Source organism: Apodemus sylvaticus, chromosome 4, assembly GCF_947179515.1.
Source record: "Apodemus sylvaticus chromosome 4, mApoSyl1.1, whole genome shotgun sequence".
In the NCBI taxonomy this organism is placed as follows: Eukaryota; Metazoa; Chordata; class Mammalia; order Rodentia; family Muridae; genus Apodemus; species Apodemus sylvaticus.
Window position 1 is genome coordinate 104,005,453 of NC_067475.1, and position 12,333 is coordinate 104,017,785.

Here is a 12,333-nt window from a genome sequence, read left to right on the forward strand (position 1 = left end):
ATCTAAGCACTCTTACAGGAGACAGGAGGAGAGGAAGAAGAACCACTCAGATCACAGTCCAGCTATCCTAAAGGAAGAAATGTGGCAGAAACAAGAGATGCTGCCCCAACACACAGGAGAGAACTGATGGTTAAAATTGCCCTCTTATCTACCACAAACACACACACACGCACACACACACTCTGTTTGGTATGTATGAGTGTATACATGCTGTGGTATATAAGTGTATACATGCACACAAAACTAGGAAAACAGGGCTGAAGAGATGGCTCAGCACTTAAGAGCATTGATTGCTCTTCCAGAGGTCCTGAGTTCAATTCCCAGCAACTACATGGTGGCTCACAGCCATCTACAATGTGATCTGATGTCCTCTTCAGGTATGTCTGAAGACAGCTAAAGTGTACTCACACACATTAAATGAATGAATGAATGAATGAATGAATAAATGAATAAATAAATAAATCTTTAAAAAAACTAGAAAAATAATTTTTACAAACCATACTAGAATCTCAATGTTTTAATAAGCTTATGATTTTGTCTTAAGGTGATATTCAATCCTCAGTCACATATGCTTACAGACCAGAAGCTAAATATGTACATATTCATCTGATGCCTTCTTGTAGCTAAAAAAAAAAGGCTTCTCAAGCCTTAGACAGTTCTCAAGCCTTAGACAGTATACCGTCTAAGTATACAAACAAATAAGGAGGACCTGACCTTTTATCAGTAAACTGCGAAGTAAATGGTTCTCTGAAAGTTTTCATCTGACTAGAGGTAAAACAGAAAAACTAAAGCTATAAAACCTTTGCCTAGTATTGAGTTCTTATAAGTTCACTCACTCCATAAGCATTTATAAAACTATTTTACCTTTCTAAACTTTGAATATAACTTCACATTTAATTTTCCAAAATAATTTCAAAATCAAACTTTGTAAAAAAAAAAAAAAAATCCCAGTAAGTGAGATCACATAACTCACCTGTACACCTACAGTCTTAATTGGCAGCAAGAAAGCATTCAATGAATGCATACTTGTAATTTGCATGAGTTTCTCCTGGTCCTCTTCTGTTGTGCAGGCTTTGACTCTTTGTAACAGTGTATGAGGCTGAGAAAACCAGACAAATTTTTGTTCATGTAAGAAATCATAATCTTAGGTACCTGTTCCTACTAGTTTTTTACAGTAGATCATGTAGAATATGCTATGTGCTACATACTGCAGCAGAAATTCATTTGTAGGTAAAGAAATATAAATTAAATTTATATACATTGAGATGTTAACTGTTACTACTTGTGTATTTTGTGTCACCTTCCCATTTTATATTTTGTCCCTTCTCCTCTATTTTCAACTGGTGGTTCTCCCAACTCATTTACCTTTCCTTTATTGGCTTAAAGTTAAACCGTTGATTTCTTCATGATACTTAATATCAATAATTAAACTGAATCAACCTTTCTATCCTTTGGCAAAACAATCATTTTTAATGCTTTATATTTTGTTAGTTCTCAAATAGTAATATTGTTGTCATTAACTATTTTATGCAGTCTAAGACCCTCTTTCTCACTGCTTTTCCTAGAGCCAGGGCCTTACTCCAGACTACCAGACTACCTAAGTCAGAAGTTCTAAAGAAGGGCAAGTATCCAAGACTCCCTTACAGCCAGACACAGCCCACACCCAGAGCCCTAGCAGTAAGGAAAATGAGGTAGAGGACCATAACTGCCGACCCCAAATTACTATTTATATTTAGTCTTTCTTGTTCTATCTGCTACATTAAAGGCTAAATACTAGGAGATGAGGAAGGACTGAATATAGGTAATGGATATAAATAATGAAAAAAAGATATAAAGTTAACTGTTTTCCTAGTTGTCTTAGACTTCATTTTTGGTCTTAGATAGCTGGATTAAAAAAATATATTCAATAGCAAAAGTGTTGAATCCAATGTAAAACTTTACAACTTAGAATGGTTATTCTAATTATACAGTTCACTGAGGGGAGGAGGGGGCTTATAAGTTTTTCTTAATGACGTTTATATTTTAAGAAAATAATAGAACCAAAAAAAAACCTCCCTCACTTCAAACCATTATGAAAAACTACTGCCTTAAATTCCTCAAGTCATGGGCTGTTGATAATAAATGCTCTTATCTAGAAATTACTTTATTTGAATACTTGCTTTAGTTTTTAAGACAACTTGGCATGCACCAGTCATCTCTCTTGAGCACCTTGGGTTTTCTGTTTTGTTGATTTGACTTTTTATCTTTTCTTTCATACAATACATCCTGATTGTAGTTTCCTTTGCCTCCACTTCTCACAGCTGTGGTGGCGCCCTCTTCCCCCAGATCCACCTTCCCTTCAGAGGAGAGCAGCCCTCCCAGGGATATCAACTGAAAAGGGCGTTACAGGTTACAGTAAAACTAGGCACAAGCCCCCATCTCATGACTGGACAAGGCAATGCACCAGGAAGAAAAGGGTCCCAAGAGCAGGTGAAAGAGAGGCAACCCCATTCCCACTACTAGGAGTCCCACAAAAACACCAAGCTAAGTGTTGTTACTTACACTACAACATATTTGCAGATCACCTTAGTTTTGCTACCCCTTTTAATATAACAAGTCTTAGTTTTGCAAGTATGTCTTTGTGCCTGTATGGCTGCTACTGTTGTTGGCAGTCTTGGTTTCATGAAACCAGTCTTGGTTTCAATTCCCCACCGGGGGTCAAGTTATTTCACTTATCTGGTGTGATATGTCATTTGCTCAATCAAAGCCATTATAGTTCACCAACTTAAAAAAGCTGCTCTTGTCCACCGTGACTCTCTGGCAACACTTAAAGCTGAACTTCTCAGTTCTACCTGAACTTCTTCTACTCTTAAGTTTCTCTAATCATTTGCTCTATTTCTAGAAATTTCATCATATCTATGCTTGAATTCTCTTTATATGTTAATTACAGTTACTAACATTTCTAGAATTTAACTCAGTTTTTAAGTATCATAAAAACAATACTATTAATAGCTTCACCTACTTCACTTTCTCACCTCTGTTTAAAACTCCAGTATCCAGGGTCACTGAGGATGCTCTGCTAGTTATTTACATCTTTCTGGGCCTTATGGCTGTTCTTACTTTTGAAACTCTGGGAATTCTTTGGGAATCAGGGTGAATAAAGATTACTCCACAGAGAACCTGTTGCTACTTGTCTGACTTCTTAGAAGCAGTACAAATCCAGGTCCATCTCAAATGAAACTTACTAACTTGCTATTTTCAAACACAGGTTTGAAGGTTATAAGTTAACAAGTCACATCTGAGGGACTGGGAGACTGCTACACATTCTCAATTTGTAGCTAGAGTGCTGCTAAGAAACCTGTGACCTAATTACAGATCCTGCATGGCCCAAGGTCTCCTATTCAACACTTCTGCTAAAGTGAACTAGTAGAAAGCTGCCTTCAGGGGAGCACACAACCTTCCAGAACTGACCCTTCCTACTTCATTTATGACTTACTTTCTTACAGTGCCTATGACAGAGTATCTTATGCAGCTTCTCTGGAACTTTTACAGACAGGGGATATGAAGTATTATTTGCTTACACAGACACAAATCTACCTAGTAATCTCAGTGTCAGGATTTCTACATAGTCATTGCAATTAAAGATTGTTCTGAGTTTTCAAATACAAAATAAATTCATTTTAAAACATGAATACAACAGCAATCTATTTTGTACAATGTATTGACTAGATATGTCAAATCATTTATTACCTTCTTAACACTTGCAGAAAAATCAGCTACTATTTTTAAAATATTGTTGGTTTCAGGAAAGTCTTTACAAATATAAGGTTCCTCAGCACATATTACTCTGATTGCCAGGCCAGGACCTAAAAAACAAAAATAATATTGAACATAAAAATCTATAATTACAATTTTAGTAGAAAACTGACACTATCTCTAAAACATAAAACCCTTATAAAATTAGGATCTAACTGATATCACATGGTGTTTTGTTTTCTTCTTTTTATTTTAGAGTGTTAGGATTCAAACCCAGGGTATCAGGCATGCTAGGAAATAGGGGACATGGGGTTCAATCTAAAACTAAACCAAACAAGTGAACACAAGATATTTAATTTTAAGTATATGTATTAATTTCCCATCCAAATTGACTAATCTATGTATTCTCACAAAAATGTTCCAAGAAATACTTTAATTCATACTATATATGGTAATTGACTGATAATCTCACGTGAATTCTCTACCATACAAAAATGTAAAAACAAAAGGAACCACCTTTTCTCAGAGGCTATTTAAAATTAAAATATAAAAGTGAAAATACTGTTTAATGCAAGCATGTGAGCTAGCACTTTTATTTACCAAATATGCAACAGTCATGAAGTCACTGCAAGCAAGTAAATAAATAAAAGCAGGGTGCAGAGAGCGCTCAGTAGTCAAGAATCCTAGTTTCCAGTGGCCCGCACCATGCATCTCAGGCACGTGGCTTGCCCATAGTGAACACATGCACATGCAGGCAAAAGCACATACAAACAAAATAAACCGCACAGAAAACTGAAAAGAATAAAAGGCATGCACAAGATCTGCTGCTTTACTTTAATATGAAAAAAAAATCCCTTTAAGTGTCTAGTTGTTCTCAGCCTCATTACTAGTTTTAGCGTAAGCACCCAGGGTTCTCTCTCTCTTTTTTACTTTCAGACAGGCTTCTCTGTGTAGTTCTGGCTGTCCTGAAATCACTCTGCAGCCCAGGCTGGCCTCAAATGCATGAACCCAGAGCATCAAAGGCAACCCAGAGGTGGGAGTGAGGAGAATCTCATTACTTTTTAAGAGAACCATTTTTTAAAGAGACCCTATGTTTAAAAACAGAAGAGAAACAAAGATTTAATTCTCTTTTTTCCATGAAATGTATGATAAATACACATGGTATTCATGGTATAAAAATCCTAGATCTACAACTAAGAATTATGTACAAATGTAACTGAAGTATCTTTATGCTCCACCTCCTCATCCAGAACCAATGCTGTATGCTAGACTTCCAGGAATCATATAGTATCCAAATAGAAACAAAAAAGAAAATTAGTCACATAATGCTATAAATACAGTAGGCACCTCAAAGAATGTGTTCCCTGTCACCCTCTCCCTTCTGTCATGTCACATATTCCCTAAGAAGAGAAATGATTCAAAATGGTCTAAACTGAATCCACATGACAGTCTACCAACAAACAAAACCCAGGTGTGTTTTTACCTGGAAAAGGATGCCTAGAAACCAATTCTTCTGGCAGGTCAAGCTCTCTGCCTAAAATCCTGACTTCATCTTTATGAAAATCTTTCAGAGGTTCTATTACTTTTCCCTGTAAGAAAAAAAAAGGGGGGGGGGGCACAACCAATTAAAACATTAGACTATCATTTATTTTCTCCTATGAGGCTTAGAAGGAATTACATTACTATTCAGTGGCATTCATAATCTTTGTTGAAACACATTTTAAGTGTAATCCTTACAAGTCTTATAAAGAAAAACAAATTCTGATGCTGGAGAGATTTCTCAGTGTAAGAGCCCTGGCTCCTCTGCCCTAGAGGAGGCAGCATCACTTCTCAGCACGTACACATTCATCTGTAATGTCAGTTCTAAGGGATCCAATACCCTCTTTCTAACCTCCACTGGCACCAGGCACATACATGATACACATACACGAAGACAAAACAACCAAACACATAAAGAATATCTTTAAAAATAAATAAATAAAGAAAAGACCCATCACTTCTCATCTATTTCTCACAGGACACAAGGAAGGCAAATGAAAAAAATAATGTTCATACGAATGAGTCCAGATAAACTGGCTGTGGTAGTACTACACACCTTTAACCCTAGCAATGGGAATGCAGAGGCAGTCAGATCTCTGTGAGTTCTAGATCTACCCTGGTCTACACAGAGTGCCCGTCTAAATAAATAAATAAATAAATAAATAAATAAATAAATAAATAAATGATGCAGAGGCAGTCAGATCTCTGTGAGTTCTAGATCTACCCTGGTCTACACAGAGTGCCTGTCTAATAAAATAAATAAATAAATAAATAAATAAATATAAAAAAAAAACAACAATAAAACTTTTCTAAACAGTATCAAAAAAAAAAAAAAAAAAAAAAAGGATAAGTCCCCAAATGGTAAGAAATAAGTAAAACGTATTTATTTCATGTGCATAGGTATGGTGTCTGCTTGTATATACTTGCATGCCCATCAGAACTCTGGAACTGGAGTCAGAGAGAGGATTGTGAGCTGCCTTGAAGTTGCTGGGAATTCAACTCCAGTCCTGGGAAAGCAGCCAAGTGCTCTTAACTGCAGAATCATTTCTCCAGCCCCAAGAAAAAAATAATTCTGATATCAAATTAAAACCCAATATAAGAGCAAAGGGTATGAACAGTCATTTCTCTAAGGTAAATAAATGGCCAATAAGCATCTGAGGAGATCCTAGACTATAGGGAAATGACAATCAAAGCCACACTGAGCTCAGCAGAGCAGTGCATGCACACCTGCAAGCACAGTGCTGGGAAGGTACAAGGACAGGAGCGCCAAGAAACATATAGAGACCCCGTTCAAAGGACAAGAATACCACTTATCAACGGAACAATGACATAGCTATTAGGATAGCTATTAAACACACATACAAAACAGCGAATGACGATCAGAATATAAAAAAAACAAAACTCCTGTGGTACTCTGGTTAAAAAGTAAAACGCTGCAACGACGACGCAGGACAGAATAGAAAAAACAGAACAGCAATCTCACTTCTAAGTACGGATACTGAAGAACTGAAAGGATTCTAGAAGCATTAAATATATACCTAGATTCATAGCAAAACCCACCATGTTCACAAATGTCCAGTGATGAATAATTAGATAGATAAAATGTAGTGTCCATAGATAAAGTGCAACGTTCTATTACTTAGCACTGGAAAAGGGAATCAGATCACATAATATAACCTTGAAACTCTAAGGACATTGTTAAGTATGAAATAAGCTAGAAACAAGACACTACTGAAGACAGAATAAAGACATGTTTGTATGATACCACTTGTATCAAGTATACAAGAGGATCAAATAGAATTAAAAGTAGAAGGGTGATTTGAATGTAATGGTAGTTTAAAAATGACCCAACATGTTCCTGTGCCCACCATAACTGCAGGACAAACAATCCGCCCACTCAACAGTCCTTGGCAGTGACAATCTAACTCTTTGATGGGGTCAAGTCATGCTCTCGAGAATCTGGTCACTGCCTCAGACTTTCTAGAGTGATCTCAATCACTGCCAGCGTCTCTCTTGCCTCGCCTTACACTCACCAAGTCTAGACAGGGTCTCGCTCAGTGTGTCTCTTACTGTCTCTTCCAGCTAGCTTTCTCGGTTGCGCTCTCCCTCCACTATCAGCAGATGCACATTCCACGCAGCACACTGCCCGCGGGCAGTCAGTTCCGATGCTTGGGGGGCCTTGGTGCCCACCCCGCCTACACCCCCTCCCCCAGGAAAGCATGACTCTTAAAACAGTTAACATATTGTATTTATGTGTATGAAACTCACAATTAAAAGATGCCAATTTACAATGATAGAAGTCTTATCCCGATTTCTAACCTTTAGATAAATTTACATCTGATTCCATCTTGGATCAAGTCCCTCTCCCACTCTGAGTCTCCCAGGGTCTCTCCCCCTAGCTCCTCCTCCTCTCTCCCCTTCAATCACTGGCCTCTCACTGTCTCAATGTGATTGGATATGAAATATCTTGCAACAGATGGGCACAGTAGACCATGTCTGTAATCACAGCACTCAGAAGAGGTAGAAGCTGGAGGATCACCAACGTCAGTCTCGGCTGTGTAACTCAAGTAAGGCAAGCATTACTTGAGATCATCTTTTTAAAAACAAAGCAAAAAAGTCAATCACAAACGCCCAGGTACTGGAGGTAAAGTTACACAAGGTGTCCAAAATAAGCAAAACTACAAAAGCAGAAATTAGTAGTTTGAACGGCATGATGGCCTTTAATGCCAGCATGTGGGAGGCAGAGGCATGCAGATCTGTGAGTTTGAAGCCAGCCTATCTACATAGCAAGTTCCAGGCCAGCCACCCAGGAATACATACATATATCATGTCTCCAAAAGTAAATTAAAAAAAAAAAAAAAAAAAAAAAAAAAAAAAACAGTGGCTAGTGGTTGTCTAGGGTTGACAGGAGATGAGGGAAGTACAGTTAGAATGAAGAATGACTAACTGCTAATGAGTACAAGACACACTGGTTCCTTTTGAGGGTAATATGAATGTTCTATAATTAGTTTGTGGTAATGGTTAGTTACCCTTCAAAGTTCTGAGAAGAAACAAAATAGGAAGGAGGAAAAAAACAGTTGTTCACAGGCTTTACCTCTTCCCTTAACTTCCGGATGAGCTCTGTGTCATTGTGGTGGGTTTTGATGAGTTCAGCTTTACCACTCGCAACAAGGGATGCACTTTCAATTAGATCAGGCCGTAAAGTGCCTTGGGCAAGAAAAACCTCCTCTGGCTTCAGACTCATTTCTCCAATTACTTCATTTGCAATCTGTTACAAGAGCAGAACAGCTTTCTGAGAAATCAATCTTTCAACAAAGTTTCAGATACATTTGATTCTTTCTGACCTACCAACCAGTAAAGAAGATCCATCAAATTCCCAAAAATAAATTTCTGAAAACATTGTACATTGCATGTGATTTAAAAAATGTATGTGAGCATTCCCTTCCACGTTCCCTAAAATCTGGCCACAGGTAAGCCCAACAGAAGTGCAGTGCCAGCTGAAAGGTCCATTCCTAAATGCCTGGAACAGCAGCTTAGCAACATGCACACCTATTAAACCAAAGCAGTGTCTACCTGTCCACAGGACACACACATACACACTGTGTGCATATTCAAAAATAAAACAGAATTAGCAAAGTTTGTATTTGATATAATAATAAAAACACACTAAAACAGACATAAAACAGTATGCATTGCACATATTAAAAGAAAGATACCTTAACAAAAGTATCACCAATAATTTTTCTTTTTTCCTCAGGACTTGTTGTCATATTTAATGTTTTGCTAATTCTTTTCCGTGGGGTCCTATCTTCATCTGAGATTGGTAGAGTAGTTGTTCCATTGTAGAAGGAATGAGCAGCATTTATCACTGGGAGAGATGGAGGAAGTATTTTAAACTACTATTATTTCTTTAAATCATTAAGTAAGTCAAAGCCCAGAAAGGAAACCAAGGCATACCCACCACTTGATGTCCCTTACATGTTCCCATCTGTTCATAAGCCAGCAGAAGAGGTCAGACCTAGAGATCAGAGATCTCTGAAGTTATTCAGAACCTCTGTGACATTTAGCTACAAGGCCACAAACCTGCCAACAATACTGGCTGCTTTCTCTCTGGTCAGTGAAAAATCCAATAGATATAAATATCCCCAAGACAGTCAAAAGCAATGGCTCCTTTACAGAAAACCAAAGACCTCAGACCAGAACATTGATTCTATGTCTAAAATTTCATGGGTATCCTTTCATTTATTATTATATAAGATCAAGTAACCATGGTAGGTCAGTGGCAAAGTGTTTGCCTAGAAGGCTGTGGATTTGATTCCTAGCACTATCAAAAATGAAAAGCATGTAAAACACTCTGAGCACTAGTTGGTAATACAGCATGACTACTAGTAAACTTCAGAGTGAGCTGATAAAGTAGTTGGCTGTTTCAATCAGGGTCTTGTAATCAGATACCTGTAGTTCCTTCTTGTAACCTGGTCAGTTACCTACAAGCTCCTACCCATCAACATTTGTATCATTAAACTGAGTTAGGGATGGAAGGAAGGAATCACCATTTAATGTCACTCAGTTCTGTTCCTACTGTACAGTCCTACCTGTACCTCAACTATGCCTGGTGCAATGTTGCAAGTCCAAGGCCTCTTAGTAAAACCATTAACTTTCTCAACTCGAGGACAGAATAGCTCTCTGCATTAAAGTAGCTCTTTCTGCATTAAGGAAAAGAATCTGCTTTTCATGTTTTCAAATACTCCTTGCTTTAGGCAAACCCAGTGATCTATTTCTCCCAAAATCCAATGTTCCTACTTCCTGAGCCTCCCCTAGAAGTCTGAAGGCCAAATAACTTATTTTCCTGTTAGCTTCCTTCTAACTTTTGGTCCAAGTCTCTGAACTCCTCCATTCTATTGGTCCTGACCCATTGAAGTTTCTCTAATTTGAAGCTACCTTAGGAAAAAAAATGTAACTACACAAAAATGGTTATTACAAACACCAGTAAACTAAAACTAAAGGCATCTCTAGGCCAAGTTTTTTTATCCTGACCTCAAAATGTTCACAGTAAACCCCACACAACATCTATAGTTACACTATCTTATATATATATAATGTACACATATACATTGTATGTGTATATATTTGAAAATTTATAAATTTACTTGCATAAGATATTCACTTATCCAAATGAGTATCTAAGCCTTTCTACAAAATACAGGTTTGTTTTACAATCAAGCTCATATAGAGAAAGTAGATTAAATTTTGTAATTTGTAAATTCCAAAATTATTCAGCCAAGTGAAGATACTGCTAGGTCCCTCCTGGGACTCTGTAAGAAGCCTATTAAGGACCCTTCTTCAAGGCTAAAATTCATTAGCTTATTGGAGAGAATCCTCCTCAGACACCCACATTTTACTCTCTAGTGTTCTGTGTTCCCTTATTCCTTCCACCAGCATCACTGTACCTGTTGATACCTTTGCTTATAGTCTTGCTTCAAAAAGGAAAGTGCTTATGTAGGAGTCATCATTATACTCAGCCTTTTAGCGTCAATTAAACAGATAATAACTGTGTCCAACTGTACTTTTAATCTATTACATCATTTCATCATTGCAGCCATCAGTTAAAGTAAGTTTGTTAGTGATTATCACTGACCTTTAAATTAACACTGAGAATGTCTTTTTTTTTTTTATATTTTGTGTGTCTGCAAGCACTGACCTACACATGACAGACATTATGTGTCTTCCTCATCATGGTCCACCATTTTTTTTTATCGTGTCTCTCACTAAACATGAAGCTAACTAGTTGAGTCAGATGGACTGGCCAGCAGACCCCATGGATACCAGTCTCCATCTTTCCAGTTTGGGGGATTATAGGCATACAGACCCATCTGGGTTTTTATAAGGATTCTAAAGATAAATTCAGATGCTCATGCTCCTGCGGGAAGCACGTTATCAACCAGGCTGCCTGCATTGCTTGCCTTAAGTCTGACAATGTTGCCTAAGCTAATTCCAAACTGGTATCAAACAATTCTCCTGCCTTGATGTCCTATGAGCTAGGATTACAGGTGCATACAATGAACATGCCTTAATAATTCTAGACTTTTAATCTATTTTCTATATATGAGCTTGATTGAATACAACCTGTATTTATAGTAGATGCTCACTTGTATAAAGAATGTTGTGAAATAAGGGAGAGATGGGAAATTTTGAGATAGGATGGTAAATGCAAAATGGCAACTTTCAAGTTTCAGTATCCTACTATAACAGTCAATGAACAGAAAATTATGCATATGAACTAAAAGGCTAGTTTATAGAGAAAAACACATTTTTAAGATGGACTGAACTAAATCACGTGACTTGAAAAAATAATCCCTGGTGAAAATGAATTTCTCTATGATTAATACCTTTGACTTGAATTCCAAGCTTTTTGAGGGCTTCTTCAACAGATTGGCTTTCTCGTTTTCTCATAAAGCCATTATCAATGTGTACAGCAATAACTTGATCTTGGTTCAAAGCACGATTTAGCAAAGCTGTGCAGACAGTTGAGTCTACACCGCCACTGAGTAAAACCTGTAAATAAAATGAAAAGAAAGAAATCACGCAGAATAAACCAACAAGATACTCTGAAGGCTGCAACACACAAACTGTATGTAGCCTGTCAGTTGTCAGGACTAAGCAATCCTCCTCTGAATTCCATATTTCTGACCTATGTCTGTAGACCACCAGTAAACCACCACTTACCAACACTTTAGATGTCCCTACTTTCTCTTTAATCTCTCGAATGCATTCAAGTTCTCGGTTCTGCACAGTAAAGTTTCCACTGCATCCAGCTATATCATATAGGAAATTCTTCAGTATTACTTTCCCATTTTCTGTAAGGCCAACTTCAGGGTGGAACTGTACACCATATAGCTTTTTAGATTCATTGACTATACCTTCATAGAGAAAACAAACACAAAGCAACTTTATGGTGAAGATAAACTAATATTCACAATCCATTCTCCATTCCTCAAAATCTCTCTCTATAAATGTTAAATGTATATGCCCTATTCAACTTTTAATTAGAGAAAAGAAAAT

The 12,333-nt window shown here is 37.2% G+C and overlaps 1 protein-coding gene across 1 annotated transcript in view; it reads right to left on the reverse strand.

Moving 5' to 3' along the window:
• Gmps (guanine monophosphate synthase) overlaps positions 1 to 12,333 on the reverse strand; it is a 32,780-nt gene that overhangs the window by 8,635 nt on the left and 11,812 nt on the right. Inside the window, exons 6-12 of the mRNA XM_052180410.1 lie at positions 11,998 to 12,191; positions 11,661 to 11,826; positions 8,991 to 9,142; positions 8,369 to 8,542; positions 5,219 to 5,324; positions 3,730 to 3,845; positions 974 to 1,099 (exon numbers count right to left, since the gene is read on the reverse strand). Of these exons, the coding sequence (XP_052036370.1) occupies positions 974 to 1,099; positions 3,730 to 3,845; positions 5,219 to 5,324; positions 8,369 to 8,542; positions 8,991 to 9,142; positions 11,661 to 11,826; positions 11,998 to 12,191 (1,034 nt within the window). The remainder of the gene's footprint in view (positions 1 to 973; positions 1,100 to 3,729; positions 3,846 to 5,218; positions 5,325 to 8,368; positions 8,543 to 8,990; positions 9,143 to 11,660; positions 11,827 to 11,997; positions 12,192 to 12,333) is intronic.